The following is a 20,599-nucleotide window of genomic DNA, read 5'->3' as shown; positions in this document are numbered from 1 at the left end:
AGATTATGAATCATGTAAAAATAACAATAACAATATCACAGTAAAACTGGAAATCCAGATAAATACAAAATTTAGATATCTGAATTATCTATATTTAATAATTTAAAACATCATTATTTTCCTCATTTTTTTTATACACAAAAAAATAAAATTTTCTTTTTTTCAAGTATTAAAGGATCAATTATGGAACATAATTTGAGTGAAGAGTTCTATATACTTTATGGCCTGATGGAACTATTTGTCAATTCAATAACAGGTATTAAGGTATAAATATATATCTGACAAATCTCAAAAAATAACATACTCATATTTAAAGGGTGTAAAAATCCTATGGTTAAATTGATATAAATTTTAATAAAATAGGTACCTTTGATAATTCCAATGTTTAAACAACTGTATTATTATGCTTTTGATTTGGATACCGCATGAGAGAATCATACTACTTAATTAGTGGAGTGAATAAAGGCAATAGGAAATTCCAGTCTTTAGAAAAAAACTGAGACAATCTCTCAACCAAACTTGTTATGAAGATTTCTTTTTTTCATCCACCAAAATATTTTTACATCAGTTAAAGTAAGAATTTATTTGCACTATATAAAGTTTGGGGGCAATTAAGAGAAAAAATGTCAATACCCAAAATCTCAATTTATTTTTCATGTAATTCGTTTACCAAACTTCTGTTAAAATGAACAGAATCATTTCATGCCTATCCTTCAATCTATATATAATTATTAGCCACTACAGACAAAATATACTTAATTTGTAACTTTTTATTATATTTCACACATATTTTACGTAAAAATATACAAAAACATTAGTTGGCGTGTAGTTAATTAATTGTTTTAAAAAAACCATAAAATTATCATGAAAATAAAAAATACTTTTTTTTGGAAAATTGAAAAGAGCAATCTAAATAAATTAAGTTCTAGATAAGTAAAGTTTAAATGTACATTTAAATTGTCAATTTTTAAGGATTTTAATTGCAATGTTTACTAGACAGCATATGCATGTGTGTGTGTGTGTGTATATATATATAGGTAGAGGTAGGTATATATATATATATATATGTAGGTATGTATATGTGTTAAGAATGTAACTTAATGAATGTACTTAACTCTAATTTATCTTACGGTAATGTTATATATATATATATATATATATATATATATGTGTGTGTGTGTGTGTGTGTGTGTGTGTGTGTTACAAAAATAAACATATAAAAACTAAAAATTAATTAAAAAATTATTGTAAATTCTTCTTCTATCAAATAAAATTTTATATGATGGGTAGTAAAATTATTTATAAAATAACATTTATACAAAAGATTCTTCACTATAATGTGTCTAAACACATTTACAAGATCGCAGTAAAAAGAGAATAAAAAAATAAAAAAAAAATATTAAACAGGTTTTTAGAACTTTTAACTATAAATACAAACAATAATAAAAACAATATGTATATTAAAGTTTTAGTATAATACTTAAACATATTCTTTTAAAGATGTAAAAAATTTTAAAGTTACAATAAATTTTCAATTTATAATATTTTTATAATAGATATATTTTTTAAAATATAATTTCTAAGGATTACAAATGGATAGAATAATAATTATGACTATTTTTTATATTACTGACTATTATAATGACCATTAAAATGATGATAGTTACAAGTATCTCCAAATTTTTTTAATAAATTACAATTATGTAATGATAAATTAAAATTAAATGCCAAACAAATCTTGGAGATGAATTTATTACATTTTATTCTTCAACAATTGTCAACATATATCTTCTGTGAATATTTGTATCTTTATAAAATTATATTAAATGTTAATGTATATGACAAATTTTTTCAAAATCATAGGTGATATCACTATAAGGTAGCATGAAAACTTGGATCTCAGCTAGCTGTTTGGTAACTGGGGAAAAATGGTTTACTTAAGCATTTATTTAAGGTACTGATATAAAATTGTTGAAGTGTAATATACTGCTCCCATTCTGAGTACAGGAAGCCCAAGGGATTGTAGTTTATAGGTATGTCCATACATTTATAGGTATTCCAGTTGAACTGGGATAAGAAATGTTACTTGATTACTGTAGTACTGTAAACAAAAATATCTTGTCTCTGCTCACTATTTCATCATATTGTGTGCCAAAGGTCTATTTCTGTTTCTTTATTTCCAAGAAATGAAATAAAAGGCATACACATTTACTTGATCATGTAATATACATTCCAGTAGTTAACTGATACATATGTATTAGTTATTGGTGAAGTAGAGTGGAATAAATGTAAGCTGCTATCTGATATAAATTTTTACAAATGTTCTTATTACACAACTGTTATCCTTTCCTGATCTTTCAATGATTATTCAACCTGATAATTACATGGAACTGGATCCTTCTTTGGGCAGGACTGTTTGTCCCATTTTCCCATCCCTTGGATTAGGTAGGTAATATCTTTCCACTAATACACCCTTTTCTCTAATATGTGACTCTTTTTCCTTAATGGTGCTCGTTCTATGGGTTTTAGCTAAATGCTCAGGGATCTGTGTTAAGGACATGTAGATCTTACAGATATAAAATCCTTTTTACTTGATTAGTCTTATGGTTGCATATCTACCTATGTCTGTTAGTAGGAGATTCTGTTTTCAATCAGTAGTTGTAGAAAAAATACGATCTCGATCTGAGGTTCTTATTGGCTAAAGCCAGGCTTCCTAATCCTTCCTGCTACATTACAACAGTCAATAGATAGTGCTATCTGAATAGATAGTTCAGTCCTCTCTCTCTTTCTCTCTATCTTTTCTTTTCCATTTCATAATGTTTTATAACCTTTTATTGAATCAGTGTCATGTCATGTGAATTAAATTGGCTATTGCTTGGTTCCATTTTAGCTACTTTTTTATTAGGACTTAACACTGGCGGGGAGGGGGCAACTTCTTTTTATGCCTACAGAACTGTCTAAAGAGTTTGTTTCCTACCCAGGGGTTACATAAAAATCTAAACTAGCACTGTGGTGTCTTACTTTGCACAGCCAGGCCTCCTATTTATCATAAAGTCTAAACTAATTTAACTCTCACTGGATTATGACTACTCACAACACCTCAAAAGTTTAAGTGTAGTGTATTAATAATAGTACATCACTTTCCTGTTACTCTATAAAATTCATTTATTTTGATGTGACGGAACAATCATGATGCGATTTTTATTTCTATTTCAACTGTTAATGAAGAAATTATTTTTTGTTGGATTTTGATGAAAATTATGAAGTATATCACACTACAAAAGAATGAAAAAGAAGATACAATCTGTATTAAATATATCTTATCTCAATATGTTTCAGTGAAATATATGATAAGAATCACTTTTATCATAACTATTACATAAATTTAGAAATCATCTTATTATCTCTATTAGAACTTTTTATAGACAAAAATATATCTTCAGAAAACTAAAAATAACATTAAACATCAGGCCAAAGAAACTCTTATTCTGATTACAAACATCCTAATATCTCTTTATACAATAATCAATTAATGTATATATTAAAATGAAATATTCTCATTATGAAGAAATGCTATTCCAGTTTTCTTTTCATCATACATTAAGCAATTTTTTCAACTGTTTTTTTTGTTTTTATGAACCGCAATAGCTCAAATTACAAGCACTAAAGAACAATAAAATAATGGGCAGCAATAACTTTTTTGTATCATAATTACAATTGCAATTAACTTAATTACAAATACAGTATATAAAACTATTTCACTGAATTCAGTACAATCATATAAACATTTGTACATATTTTTCCAAAATTGAATTCAATAAAAACATAACAAACATTAAGTAAAAGATAGCTCAGTTTTAGCTTGATAACACATGACCAAGAATTAAAGCAATTGGGTATACTCATCCTTGATATGAGTTTTTAATGACTTTGGTAATCTTGTAAACTATTTCAAAAAACATTATGCGTATTGAGAATATTATAAGATGCCCATTGTTAGTACATATTCGATAATACTTAGCACATCATTTTTTTAGAACATAATTTAAAATTTTTTCCTGTTCCAGAAAAATCTTTTATTTAACAACTTCATATTTTATAGTTATTTTTGTCAATAGTTGCAGTGGTTTATATTAAGACATGTATCACTATTATTTACTCACATAACTAAAAATTTAGGAAATAGCAGTGGAAAATAAAGTGGTTTACGATTTTTGAAACAACAAACTAATTTTACAATAATTATTATTAAAATCCAATAGTATTCATATTTTTTAAGTTTCTGTCTGTACAAGGAATTTAATTCATTTACTGTATTTACAAAAATTGTATAAATCAAAAAAAAAAATAGCTGAAACAAATATAAAATAACTTCCTACAAGACTTACTAAACCAAAACAATCGGTTCCATGTAAATTAGTAAGTCTATATAAAGCAAGATGGTGAGCTATCCTGATGGGTAAACTGTCCTTTCTGTACCTATCCCTTTTCTATATCCTTGATTCATTCTTTCCTGTTATCAGTGTTACAGATCTGACCCTGCTATGTTCTCCATTATCAATGCTGAGGGTACTAGAACCTGAACAGCCAGTGCATCAACACTGGTAACTGGTAGGAGGGATGCCAAGATAAAAAAAGAACTTGTACTCTTTTTCACCTGTTTGTTTCTAATAACACAAAACACATCTTATGAAGTAGCATTCTAGAAATTAAAACCCATATTTAACAAATCAATTTCTGTTGATCATGGATTTAAACAATGTACTACTGTTACGTGTAAGTATGAATTATCTAATTAAAGCATAAAACTTAAGTAAAGAGTCAATAGTTAAAAAAATTGCTTAATTTAAAAACTGGTATGGCAATAATTTTCTAAAAAGTATGAAAATAAATCTAAAATTAAATAATAGAAATAACAATAATAAAATTAATTAACAATTTTTTTATATTTCATTTCACAAGCCTTAATTAACAATCAATGTAAAATCACACTAAGCATACAATAATTTTTTTTCTTGATTTGTCTATGTTTTTTTTTTTTTTTGTAAGGAAACAAAAAAAAAAATCACAAACAGTCGTGATGTGTAGGTTGTAAATTCTTCCTTAACAAACAACACTTAATAACAATAATTCAGCTTCTTGCATCCTCCAGATAGGATTCACCAAAATCTGTTAAATTAATATTAACAGAATATTTAAATTTAAATCAAATTAATTAAATTAATTCATTTTTTACACCGTACACCAGGAATTAATAGTTATTATGATTTTTTTTTAATAGAAGATTAACTATTTACAATGGTTTGCATCAAGTATAATTCAGTCCATTCTTCAATATCTAAGCATACCATATTTACAACATATCTATCAAGCAATTTGCATTGTAAAATATCTTTAAATACTGTACATCAAAACCATCACACTTTACTAATAGACAGTTACCAATCCAGTTGCAATGACATACGTATCTGTATGTACGTATTTATAGCTAAAAATCCCTCTGCTTCATTTCATTTAACAAACCCAGTCACCGACTTCTTGTTGTAGCTGCACAGTAAATTATATATTTTTATATTAATTAATTTATCAATATTTATATATAACTATTAAAAATTAATTTCAATTTTTAAGTTGCAATAGTTAATTAATTATTATGCATTGTTATTTGCATACAGGTTGCTTAAATATTATACATTATTTCATTTATAACTGTTATTAAATGAAACTCTTTCTATAATTAAAAAGTCAGTTACATCTGAAAGTTTTAAAACTCTCTTTAGTTTTTGTCTCCTGCAGTATTTCATGGTTATACTCATTTACGTTAGCATTTATAGCTGGTTACTCCACAAAATAATTAAAAACAACCGTTAGAAGAGTAAAACTACTAACTGATTTACTAATATTTCTCTCACCTTTTACTCAAAGAGGTTGCCTATTAGCATAGACCCAGAACCAAATTTTGATTACTCTATTAATAATTATAATTAGTTGGAAAAGCATTTTTAGGTAATGTAAATATATTATCAAACAAAAAAATATAATTAAAAAAATAAAATAAATATTTCAAGAAATATCTTTTAAATAGTAAATATTTAAAAATGGAAAATGTTATGGTTTGCGATAAGACATGAGAGTCACGGGTGAAAAGAAATAATTTTAACTAAAAGAATCCACCGACTAATGTATTTACTTAATATAAGATGAGCTCAATGATTTAACAAAACCAGTGATTTAATAATCTCAATGATTTAATAATTTCACTTCTTTCAAGACTGTTATTATAACATGATAGCATGGTAAAATTTCTTGGCTTGATGTGGAATCAATCATAATCCCAAGTTTTGAGAATCATATGTAATTTATATCCACTGATAAAATTTATCACATCTTATTATTCAGATTACTAAAGTCAACACAAGAATTTATTATTTTACTATTAACTGGTAATGTTTCACCTTTCATCTGGAAGATTCTTAGGTACAAATCATGGTCAGGCTAAGTATTTTTCATACAGTAAAAATATATCATATCATTCTCATGCATAAGTCTTGAGTTTACACGATGAATTAATCATCAAATAAAAGAAAATATGCTAAATTGACTTGTGGTTAAGAACGGTCTTTTTCTCAATACCAAGCCATATTCTGCTGCAATTGGAAGGGATTTCTGCAGAAAACTTGGGAATAGTGATTTATTACATATTGCAACATCAAAAAATTCTTTAAAAAAATAATAAGGTGTGACTAATAAGGGTAGAACACTCATTTACATTGAAAAGTAAGACTAGTAATATATTTAAAAGAAAATATTTTCATATTTTTGACAATTATTTTTCAATTGTTTAGGATATATGAAACAAATATCTTTTTATCAATTTTGTACCTAAAAATCCATTCCCTAATTAAAAGTTTTTATTATATGATTTAACTGGTTATTTAAATTTGAAGATGTTTAAACTACCTCAAACTTCTAATCCCTCTGCCACTCTCTCACTTCCATATCTTTGATCATTTTTCTCTTAGATAGATTGATGGAAACTGAAACACCACAGTACTGGCTCTCTTGCCATTGCTGCTAAAGAAGTATTAACCAATAAAGTAGCTAGTGAAGACTTGAGGTAATAACTTTTAGAAAACCCTGTGGGCTTTTCTGGCATATTGTTTCCATCAAAATATCTATAAAACAATGGAGTAGAGCCTAACATTCCATTTGAATAAGTCAAAAACCATTTACCATTGATAAAATGTATACAATATATATGTGATTTTATATTTTTCATCAGTGTCAAATAATTTACCACATTCTTGAATTTCAAGTATAAAAATTAAAGGTCATTAGCAACTTAGGAATAACTTGTAATAGATTTTTTGACTCTAGCCAGGCACTGTACTTATGACCTACTCTGTAGCAGGTTAAGCATTCTGACTGCTTGTACTATTAGGATGGTATTATTTTTGGCTTGTATTATTTTCTGTAAAGTCAATTTACTTGCATCACGTGCTAATAAACCTTTTTAAAAGCCAATTATGTTATTAAATAAAACAATTAATAAAATTTAAGCAACCTTAAAATTAAAAAAAAACAAAATATAAAGAAAATAAAGTGTGTGAGAGTTTGAAGTATATAAGTGCATTATATTGTGCATTAAAAGTAAAAGAGAGAGAAAAATATACCACCTTAAAACCAAGGTACACCTTTACTTGTGGGAGTTATCAGATGGCACAAACTTAAAATGAAGACAAACTGTCCACCTTATTTAAATTTCTGATCAATAAAGTCAAATTACCTTCTGATAAAGCTGGATGGATTAAACAATAAACCATAATGTTACAAATAGCCCACAACAAAACTACATTTGAATTTGCAATCTATGAATATAAAAGCCAGTATTATACCACTGAGCTGTCCACAATGTTAATCGTAGATTAATGGAAAAAGTAAAAAAAACAAAACCAGGTGACATACAAAATATAATTATTTTATAATATTGACAGTGAGTAAATGACAACACATGTGACAGAAAATATTATGTGATAGGTAAAAAGTATATATTATTTATACAAATTATAAACAGACAATCAATTATTAAAGAAAAGTAGTGAAGAGGAAAAAAATAACAGAAAAGAAGAAAATACACAATTAGTTACGCGTAAAAGCTACACAAAAAGAGAAAAATATTTGTGCATAGTACTTGTACAGATGATCTCTCCAATAATGAAAAATCAGTCACTGCTGCATTAGCTTAGTTTAATTCAACTTTTGTGACTATATAGATAAGTTGTTTAACTGTTTTCTCTATGTTTAAAGTATACAAAAAAAAGAATATAAAATTCACACCTATTATAAAATTCTATTGCAGTTAGGTTTTTAAATGCAAGATAAGTTTACACTGTAAAATTTTATAGACAAATAAAATAAGTATGTTCATGTATTGAACTGTAGAATAAAAAGTAAGAAGACTCATACTTTATTATATTCAATAAAGGAGTAAAATGCTAATGACGAATTTAATTTTGAATGATCCTCTTCAATTTTGAACAAATGAAACAAAAACATCAGCAACTGACTAGAAAGGACAACAAAAAAAAGCGGGTCAATTTTTAATATTTTAAAAGATTGATATAATGGAAGCTGCTTTGACACTTCTTAATCAGTATAAGCAAGAGGACATTGTATTTTTAAATTATTTTGTAACGATAATCAATCATGTCTTGTAAAACTACTGAAAGTAAATGCCAAATTAATGAAAAAGCTAAGAAATTCAAGCAACTAGTTTAACTGTGATTATGTTGAAAGTAATCATAATTTTTGGAAATTGGAAAAGCCTCATATTCAATGGAATATTAAGTGCTACTTAAAAATTTATTGGGAAGTATTTGACCGCCTATTATAATTTACATGAATTGGAAATTGCTATAAGTGATTTTCATTTATTTCCTAAATTAAAGTAGTTTTAAGGTAGGAGTCATTTGAGATGTTGAAAAAACTATCCATAATTAGCTGACAAAACCATCAGCAGATTTCTGTTAAAGAAGTATTTAATACTTCATATTAAATGAATAGAAAAGATCGTTACATATTATTAAAATGTGACCAAGACAATTAAAATGATAATGAAATAAAAACAATAAAGAAAGTTTTGTTGAGAAACTTAGTGTCACGTAAAAACTCTTTGAGAGGCTCAAAGCCCAAACAAAAAAAAATCTTTTGAAATACCCCTCATATATTTGAATCTAAGTAATTCATTTAGTATGCATCAATAAAGATGATAGCAGCACTCAAATAATGTACAAAACTTTTGTTTTGTAGTAAACTAAATATGTCATAGAAGTGTCATTAAATTCCTCCAAGCTACATACGCTGCAGAATTCATCTATCACCCAAAAAATGTTGTTTATAACAATTAAATAAATAAGTAAAAGAAGGGCAGAAAAATTAGTAAATAGAGCCCTAAAAAAAGAAGAGAGAGAAAGAAAGGAGACAATCAGATAATAATGCACAATATGAAATACATTACATACAATTGAGGTTTGTGTAAGACAGTAACAATTTAATACCGAAAATAAATAATATATAAGTGTGAAGTGAAAAATTATCAAAAAGTGCAATTAAAGTACAACAGTGTTTTTTTTTATTTTATAGTTTTGCAAAATGCTTCATAACAGATATTTATTGTGTACCATGCAAAATATAAAGCAAAATGTACATGTGTTATAAATATGAATAAAACATTCCAAACTTTTAACTACAATATGTTTAATATTAAATAATTTGAGGTTAATAATTTTAAAACATTAAATAATTATATTTTTTAAAACTTAGGATGTCTTCATTTTGTGTAGTTTCTTCAGACATACAAACGCGTGAGAATTACTTGTAAGATTTGCATATACATGTGATCTAAATTGATTTTCAAGTTTTAATGATCTCCATCAATAATAATACTAAAGTTCTTCATACAAAAAGCGATCACAAATTGAAACAGTTTTACTAGTCTTTCCTTACTGATTAATAACTGAAAAATTTCCTCAAATGATTAAAGAACTGACGCCTTTTTCCAGGCTTTAATAATTCATTAAAAAATGAAAATTATCATATAAATATTTCTTGAAAAAAAATCACGAATTAAATGAATATTTATAGGCTTTCATAATCCATAAATAAATAGAAATTAAAACCTAATCCTCTTATAATGAAAAGGTTCTGAAAGGTACAATAAACTTTTAAAACTCTTCCTTACCACAGTTTATGTTCTACTTCTAAATTTATTTTTCCATATACTTAAGGTACAATTGAAAGATATTTGGTTCTTCTGGTGGGACATGTCATTAATTTATATTTTATTACTGATTTTCATAACTGAGATAATTTTTAAATATATTTCTCTAGTAAATACTTTAAGTTGGTATATCAACTACAATATAAATTATTTTATTTTATCACAAAAAAAGCTGATAAAACCATGTTAAATAATGTAAAACAGTTTTTAAATGATTACATTACAATTTAATTTAAGGTGAAAGCATAAAATAAATCTATGTTTAAGCTAGAACTTACAGTAGATTGAGCTTCTTCAGAGACTTTCATTGGGAACATTGGATAATTGTGCCATTTATTTATTTGCCATGTTTTTGTAACCTTGGTGTTTGGATCATCTTTTGAAATACCTTTACAACTGGTGATCCACTTTAGAAGCACTTCTCTTTAACTTCCTCTTATCCTAAACTTCAGTTGTGAAGATTTAAAAATATACACTTTTTAAATCACGTTCATTTAGAATATTTGTTTTTATTTGTAATTGTATATTCTGACTTGTTCAAGTATACCTAGTTTTGTCCTTTAATGTTCACATATAAGATTTTCATGTTACTGCTAAGTCAAGTGCATTTTTGATTTGTACGATCAAGTCTATAAACTCAACTGCTTTAACTGTATTACATAGGGCAAATAGGATGCAGTATTCATAATACAAAGAACACATAAGCAATTTACATATCACTGAATCCACTCTTGCAAACTGACTCATTAAAACAAGTTACACATATACAAACATCAATAACAGTAACATGAAAATCTTACATTCAAACATCAATGATAGAAATTATGCATACTTGAGAAACTTAAAACGTACAGAATAAAAACAACATTTGAAATATAATTAAAATCGTGCACACTCTTCAAAAACATCACCAAGACCTAATCCGAACACCAGTGCCACGTAAACAACAGAATAAATGCTATTTAAAGCACCAGTAACATTCAGTATTTCCTGTGGCAGTTTCTAAAGAAGCTTGATTTAGAGCAAAAGCTTGCTTAGTCTAAGGTAAATTTCATAATTTTCACCTTAAATGTTTTGTAGTTGATTTAAACTCTGTTATGTACTTTTAGTCACGTTTCATAATTTACACCAAAATTCAAATTACATTATTTTACAAAATATAGTTCTTATTAATTATTATGTTGACAAAAATATAATTTATAAATTAATAAATAAAAATTAAAAAAAAGATGACTGAAATCTGTGATGAAGTGATTCAACAAAAAGGAAATAAATGATGATAATTTAAAACAAATTAACTAGTGCAATTGGTGCTTATGTGCTAAAAGATTGTTCACATGCTGATTTTCTACTTACATAAATCAAACAACTACAAACAAAAAATATAACTTAAAAAAAAAATAAGAATAATCACCAAACCAATAAATAATTTAAAGTTAAATCATAAATACAAATTATTAAATTCCGCAAAAAAATGGATAATTAAAACAAAATTTACAGAATTCAAGAGAATTACGCTTTACAATACCAACTGCTAAAAAAGCAATACACAATTTGTATACTAAACTCTATAAAGTAACTTCTGCTATATAAAAAAAATATAGTGAGCAAAGCACAAAGATGAGGTACAAAAAATAATTTGATGTATTATTGTTACTTATTGATTAAAAGGTGTAATTTAAAGATGATTAACTCATACTATACCTTGAACTTATGTAAAATCTCTACATAACATTCAAACCAATATATGATCTTCATTTTAATACAGATTGTTTTGAAAATCATCTCCTGGGTTTATATTTATAGATAACATATAAAGTGAGATATAAGCTTTCTGTTTGTTTGGGCATGTTCAAAATAAACGTATGTGAAATATACAGTTATATGAAAAAGTTAAAAAAGTTTATTCTTTTATAACTCAAAATTTACATGTCACAATGCGACCTTGAGAGAAGAATATACAGGGGCCATTCAGAAAGTAAATAATATCTGAATATAACTTCTATCCATTTAGTTCCTTATTATATTACTTCAGTCTAACCTAAATTTTTACATTATACTGTTTTTCTGAGCATTTAAAATGTTTTAAAAAATGGAAAATAGCACCAAATATAAATTATATAGGGTTATCTAATCTTTAAATTCAAAAAAAGTTTGTGCTCTAGAACTAACAGACAAACTTATGAATGCAAAAATTGTGCATCAAGATTCATGAAGCAAGATAATAATTAAGACATAAGAATTTTTAGTTTTACTGTCTGTTGTGATGACTAATGTAAAAACTGTCAATGAAGTTTATAGAACATACAATTGATGAATTTAAAAAATTATTTCCTCAGATCGCAGTCTTTACTATATAAAATTATAGGAAAACATCTTGGGTATAAAAACCTTTTGTCAAATGGGTTCCTAAACTATTGTCTGAAGAGAGCAAAGAAAATGGGAATTGAAATGGGTTTGACATTTTTCAATCGCTTTACACCTGAGGGTCATGAAGACCTAATCCTATTATTTCTGGTGATAAAACACAGTTCATTCATAATATTAAATACCGAATAGTGGAGCAGTATCATTCATAAAATTTTTCAGAAATGAAGATTCAAATAAGTTATGAGCGAATTGAAATTGAGCACAAGTGATTTTTGGGATAAGAAAAGCCTCTTCCATGGTAATTTCATCTACAATAGAACAAGAATAAATTATAATTTATGGTTTCATCTTACAATACAAAACAAATTGGATGTTGTCTAGTCAAATGGTATTGTTTGTTTACAAAACTGTTTATCTGCACTCTACAACAATTTGACAGTTACTTCTAAAAATTTGGGTGGGAAATATTCAAGAAGCCGTCACATACTTTATAATGATTCAATTTTAACTGACTTTAACAACTTTTGTTTTTGGAAATTTTCAATTAGACCATTACATTGTATGTAATTTTTTTAATGTAATTTACATTAAATAAATCTAAATTGACTGATTTCAATTTCAATGATTCTATTTTTTTTTTATTCCATAGAGGAAGTTTTGCTGATAGTTAATATTTCGATTAAAAATTACATTATGACACAAAAGTTTTGAAGATAATTTTCATCTTCTGTCATTATTCTTTACTACTGAATAATTATGTAATTGAATGCCTGATATCACTCTAATATTCAAAGTATTGTTATATTAAAAAAATAGTTGAAAAACTTGGATAAAAAATAATACAAATAGTCCTGCATCCTGGACAACCTTAAGTCAAGCTCAGAACAGGTTATTTACATCATTTCTCTTTATTATTTTTTGTTAGTTTTATCTCAAAAAAAAAAATAAAAATAAATAAAGATATATTCTTACATTCCAGAAGCCTTATTTCCATGTTTGGTATCAAGATAGTTTCTTTACATTTCTTTTCTAATTTTTATTACGACACAGCATTTTGGTTTTGTGTTTCTTGTGAGATGATTTTTTTATGAGACTGTATTTTTTGTAGGACTCTCCAAATAGTAAATAAAATTTAAATAATGTAAAATAAAGTGAACTTTATAAAAAAACAAAACTAGCAATTCTTGAATCCTTTAAATGTTGAAGGTAGCACCAGATTAAGAGTAGTAGTTTCCTATTAATTTAGTGCTGACAAAGTCAAAATTTAAAGAATTAAAAGTGTATTATTTTTGTTTACAGTGCTTTTTTTTTTAGTTGGTTTAATTTTACTTTTTTCTAAACTGAAAAGTTTTAAGGAGGATTCATTTTAGAAGTACTGATGAAGTTAAAACAGCTTTATGACATCATTTGCTTCTTGACATCAAGTGGTTAACAAAATTAGAACACAATTCTATAATGATTGAAATAATAACTAATAAGCATTTTTTAATTATTGTTTTAAAATTAATAAATTATTACAACCAAATATTCTTTACTTTCTGGGTGATACTTGTAAGTAAATGTTGTCAAATATACAATCTTGTTTTTAGTAATTTTTGGTTTAAAAGTATAGGTTTATTAAATATAGGTTTAAAAGTATAAAAGTATAGGTAATAAAGAAATAAGAAAAAAATAACAGAATTAGAAATAAAACTAAAGGTAGAAATAAATTCCCATAAGGTACTACTCAATATCCAGAAGTACATGATTAAAAACAATTATTAGCGTGTGAATAAATAGATCGATGCATTACATAATATTAAGTGATAAAAAAGCATGCACATATTATACATGTAGCTATCTAATTTAGAGCTCTGCAATTTTTAACTACACTTCACATATCAGCTCAAAAAGAATCAAATATAAAAAAATAATCTGTAAAGTCCAAAAAAGGTACAACATAAATTCATAAATCATTAATTCAAATAAAAAGTATTGAGTAAATTCAGCGGCACAGTTGGTTCCTGACATTACTGGAGATTTAAAAATAAAACATAAAGAAATGTGAGGTACTTTTATTGCAGTTTGATACAGTGATCTAACTGTAATTACTGGTTAATGAAAAAGTAACAGCAGTGTCTGTAATGGCAAATAATTTGCCCCCATCCACCACAAGATGAACACCTACTATCAAGTCACAATTTTATTACTATTCCCATAGCTGACAAAACACATCCATCCACTTTCTTAATAAACTGTTATTTACTCAAGTCATCTATAGAAAAAATTACGAAACATAAAACATATTTTAAAATTTGGATTACTATTATTATTTGGATTATTATTAATTTTCATTTTCTAATTTTTTACAATTTTTACTGCCAGTAACATCAGTTAAATTAATACTATACCGTTGAATTATTTATGATACAATGTAAAAGCATAAATAAAATAAAATTTAGGCCTAAGCAATAATGTGTACGAGAACATGCAGAAATATATAATCATGCGATAATGTAATAATAATATTAAAATATCTTACAACTAAATGTAAATTCCGTCAACTCCATGCAAAATTAATTAAAATTTTACTTTTAATACAAAGATTTAAATTAGAATTTTTAAAAAATGACCAATTACACTAATATTGTTTGTCAATAATATTCATGCTATAAAGTTTATTAAATATAATAAATAAAAAATACACTGCCAACAAAGGTGTAATAAAGGAAAATGACTAATAAATCAATTTGAATGTAATAAAACATGGAAAAAGCCATAAATATAATAGGTATATTTACTATAATTAAAGAATTTGAAAGAAAAACTAAGCATTTACATTTTTTTTTAGTTCTGTAGTTAAAGCAAAATAATCATTCTAATCTATGGAAAAAAGTAAACAGTAGGGACTCTCTTAACCAAATTTTCAGTTCCTACCTGCATTGGGCACTTAGAGTAGAATTACGTATAAAACCTAACAAAAAAAAAATCATTAACCAAATTGCTGATACATGTATGATTAAAAGAACTATATGGTGAGTCAGCACAAATAGACATGTGTGACAGTGTCACTAAAATACTGTAAATGACATGCTTAACAATAAAAGTAAGATATATGTAGTTATATATGCGTACATACATTTGTATGAACACTCAGACTGGCTCGTTTAAAACTGGCCCAAAAAAGTTCTCAGTTTAGCAGCTACTTTATTTGGCTTACTGTATTTGATTAAATACATATTTTTGGTATAGATTGTTACAGTGTATATAAAATTTTATTGGTGTTATTATTCTATTGCATTGGTGAAATTTATGGCTGAAATTGCCCAGATTTATTACATAGTTGTTTTTGTCTTTGTTGTTCTCTAAAAGGAAAAGTCCACAAAACTATGGCATGTAATCTTGGAAGTTAAAGAATGCTATTTGACATACGTTTGCCAACATCTCATATAAAGAACTCAGGAAGGTGTTTCTTAACAATCAGGAATTAACATACAAATGTGACATACAGAATTATACATCACTGTTGGAGGAAACCACATATAACACATTCTGTAATGTTAATGCAAGTACATTAAATTCATTAATAAAATTTTATTTTATTATTTTATGCTATGCTGTTTCATGAATGTGATCATTATTATTTTAATTAAAATAGGATTTTTTCTTTATTAGTTGTTAAATATGGTAAATAAAATTTATTAGGATATTAGAATTTATTAAATTAAAAATATAAAATTTAACTTTATTAAGATATAAAATTTGTTAAATAATTACAAAAGGGGGCACTTTTCCAAAAATCAAATATTCTTTAGCCATTGACAATAAACAAAATTGAAATACAGATACAGTCAGGAGCCCATTTTTTGAGAAAACTCAGAACTAAAAAGATCATATACATGTCTACAAAGACAGTTCCGTCTCATCTGAAGGATGTAGCTGTTCTATTGTATTTCCTGATAACAAGTTGTTTTATAAATTCAGTGCCTACTCCTTTATATATATCTGTAGGCTTACACTACATATTCTACATTAAAAACTATTTACACTTGTAGTAAAGAAAAATCTCTAATTATAACAGACACAAAAAGTGGCTTCCAAAGCTTAAACTGCAGTAACTTGGAACCAACCATACAGAAAATTTGTAACATTCTTTCAAACATAAATAAAAATTGGTATTTGTTTGGGTTCCTAATCATTTAGGCATTCATGATAATAAACAGGCTGATGAAGCAGCTAAGAGATCCTTGTTAAATGGACATCAATTGAATTTGTTAAGTAAAAATGGTTTCGTAAGAGATGCTTGCAATAAATTGAAAATCCAGTAGAACAAATTTTAGTTGTTGAATCCACCCATGGGTCTTCATGAAACGAGGGAAAATGTATTTGAAAAACTATTTGTTCCTTATGATTGATGAAGTCAAATCATTCTAACACGACTAAGGATTGGGCACACTAGAATCATCCTTGCCAATCTACTTGGGTCTCCTTGAACATACTGCCAGATATGTAATATGCCTTTGACTATCAACCATCTTCTCCTAGAACATTCAAAACTTGCAGCTGGTAGTGGGCAACTAGGATTAAGTCAAAATAAGAAGTTATTTAGTCAAGAGCATGACATCAAGATCATGTTAAAATTTTTATGTAATATAATAATTATGAAATAAATTTTATTAAATTAAAAAAAATAAATTTTGTTGAAATAAAAATTACACTGAAGAGTGAATTAACATAGAAATAAATTAAACCTTCCGTATAGTCAGCAGTGATGAAATTGTTGAATGTAATTTATTTATTTCTTTTTAGCATAAAAGGTAACTGCCTGATTATAATTGCTATATTGCTTATAATTGCTCATTAGTATAAATACTAATGAATAACAGATTGCATTAAAATGAAGAGGAGAATAACAAAAACAAGAAAAGGTTGATGATGTACATTCAATAAGCCAAACAAAAATTGTATTAAAACTTATTAAATCATTCAACCAAATGGAACAAAAACATAATTTTCCTTTTACTGAATTAGGTAAATGTATGCAACCAATATGATCTTGCTATACATATTTGAATGTCATTCAAAATTAAGTCAAAAAAAGGTTACAAACTTAAAAAAAGTTAACTTTATAAGAAAAGGAAATACTTTATTACATATAATTTACTTTTTGTGTACATATGGAAGTCTAATTTGAATATATTTCATAATACTGTAAATAAAAGAAAAATTTATTTATTATAAAATTTAGTTATGTAGCTCATGTTTGACAAAATTATACTCTGATTGACTCTAGTTCATCAGTTACTGGAACTGAAGTTACTTTTTACTTTTTAAACCCTACAGTATTTATGTTGTACAATATAGCTTAATTTATCATTTATAACTGTGTTATTTTGGGGGTAGCTTAACAAGTAAAAAGCAATGGTGATTGTGACATCAATGATGGTAAAAAAAAATTAGCTTGCTGTTATATTCGATTCAATAAATTTGAATGTTTTATAAAATTTGATTGTTATGCAAGATAACATGGCTATATTACCCATGGATTTTTTGCATGAGCTGACTACTACCCCTCCTCATTGAGTAGTTTGGTTAAGAGACTCTCTACTATATTAAAAAAACAATTTTGTACGACAGAAAAAAAAAAATAAATTTAACTAACAAAACTATAGGGACATTTTGTAGCAATTTAAAAAGGAATGAAAATTTTTTAATTACAAAATATTTGGTATGATTTACAAGGAAGTGTTGAAAAAAATTAATAGAATTTTAATATAATGGTTTTATACTTATGCAACTAAATGTATAATGACTACTGGAAAAAATTAATATAATAATTATATTTAATAAAAATTATACTTGTATTATCTGTATTACCTATCAAAAAATTCTTTTAAATTATATAAGAAAATTTAATCAACTAAATTGTAGTAAAAGGAAGCGATGTACGAAGAAGTTAACAATCTGAAGTGTTAAAAAAAGGTCAGAAATAAGTTTTAAAATAAAAATATGGCTAAATCAGAGCAAACTTATAAAAATATTTATTTATTTATTAGATCAGCATGCACCAGAAAAAGGTTATAAAAAATAATAAAAGGTAAAGTTAGCAAAAGGTGGCTGCAATTAAGCTCACCTGCATCTTGTATCATATCATTAACATAATCATGTCCAGTTTTATGTTGCTCACTATGCAGTTGACTATCAGCTAGTGAATGGGAGTTGACGGAACTTGAACCATGAGATAAGTTGTCATTATTATTAGACGAAATGGCACCTTTTGTAGCCGATCGACATCCAAACCACCAATATCCAGCATTTCTAGGGAATGGAGGATCTGCACTATCAACCTATTAACAATTATAAAAAAAAAATTTATTTGTCATTACTTTCATTTTATATTCCCCCTAGAAATGAATGGCATACAAAATTAAAAAAAATACATTGCAATAATAATAATAATAATAATAATAATAATAATAATAATAATAATAATAATAATAAATCTTCATATTAAATCAAAAGTCGGGCAACTTTTGAAGCAGCAAATGATGGAGCACTGTGTCAAAGGCTTGTAAATCAAAGTATACTACATCTGCTTTTTTCTGTTAAACTGTAGGACCTGTTGCTGCCAAGAATGCTGCCAAATTGGATGATACTGATCGGTCCTTTCTGAAACTGTGCTGCATCGGCGAAAGAATGTGTTGGACGGGAGAATAGATGTTTGCAAAGACAATTCTTTCCCAGACTTTAGGTCTAGTGGGTAGGTTAATAGAGCAAAGATTGTGCATTGTATATTATGTGTCACTACTACTATGTATTTTGATTTATTTTATACCGATGTATTAATTGCTGCATCCTTATTGAAGAAGTAATTGTTTTTGTTTTACTAATATGACTGTGTAATATTAATTATTAACGTGCTTAATATTGTATTTTGTACTAGCTGTATTTGTATTTTTACATTATGCACTATTTATAATATATCACTATTACTATGTATTGTAATATGATCTATTAATTGTAATATCCATATTGAGGAAGTATTTGTCTTTTGAGTTATCAGTATGATTGTGTATTAATTCCTAATGTGCCTTATATTGTATATTGTATTTGCTGTTTTATTGTATATGTAATGTGAACATTATTGTAGTATGAATATGATGCTCGACTGTGTGTGTGGACAACTTTTCCCTTCCTGATGAAATGCAACACTAGCTGTTCTAAGAAGGGTAGGCAACCAGGTCATTGGTAGTGAGCACATATACACACGCACCTAATAACACCTTGCGGAACCTGTTAGCGATCCCAACACCCCCTCGGCATCTATAAATGGATTCTTCCACCCCTCAAAAATGAGATAACCAATGCTCTTAATTATGATTGTCGGTATCCCATCAATACTGGTAGCAGACTTTCCATTGCTGTCTTTTATTGCAGTTATCACGTCATGAGCCAAAATAGAAGGGAACGTAAGTTCTGCTACATTTAAAACTGAAAATGCCAACAAAGGTTCTTCATCAACAAGGTAATACTTCTGATAGAGAAACACGAAGTAATCTCCAAATGACTCGTATGCTGCCTGAGAATCCGTCAAGATTTCACCTTCAGCAATTGGGGCAACAGCATGGTTGGTATCAGCCTTATTTTTCACGATAAACTTCCAAAAATTAGAAGGCTCGCTGTGAAGTTCCACTCTCAGATTGTTGAACGTAAATCAATTTATCCCGCCGGATGGTATGCTTGACTAATCTCCTCAAAAGCGAAAATTGATCATAATGAGCAGTAAAGCCAGAACGTTTGAAGTGAGAGTACACTTTTCTTCTTTTTAAGCGGGTTAAGATTTTTAGAGAACCAAATTGGAAAATTGCTGGTTCAGAGTTCAACAAGAGGAACATTATTGTAAATGGATTTAACAATTATATCTTGCAACTTGACTACTACTGTGTTTACATCGATATTAAGCAACATTAT

At 26.8% G+C, this 20,599-nt stretch overlaps 1 protein-coding gene across 5 annotated transcripts in view; it reads right to left on the bottom strand.

Annotated features, from left to right (window-relative positions):
* Nucleotides 1–20,599, bottom strand: part of Mmp1 (Matrix metalloproteinase 1) — a 158,575-nt gene that overhangs the window by 10,958 nt on the left and 127,018 nt on the right. For 2 of the 5 annotated variants that reach the window (XM_075379309.1, XM_075379310.1), the window contains one exon: nt 18,762–18,975. In XM_075379309.1, coding sequence (XP_075235424.1) covers nt 18,762–18,975 — 214 coding nt within the window. Of the gene's footprint in view, nt 1–5,016; nt 5,548–18,761; nt 18,976–20,599 lie in introns of those variants that run through there. The other 3 variants (XM_075379312.1, XM_075379314.1, XM_075379313.1) reach the window with 3 other exon arrangements.

Source organism: Lycorma delicatula, chromosome 12 (genome assembly GCF_047948215.1).
Source record: "Lycorma delicatula isolate Av1 chromosome 12, ASM4794821v1, whole genome shotgun sequence".
Classification (NCBI taxonomy): Eukaryota; Metazoa; Arthropoda; class Insecta; order Hemiptera; family Fulgoridae; genus Lycorma; species Lycorma delicatula.
This window is presented reverse-complemented; position numbering and strand designations above follow the sequence as displayed.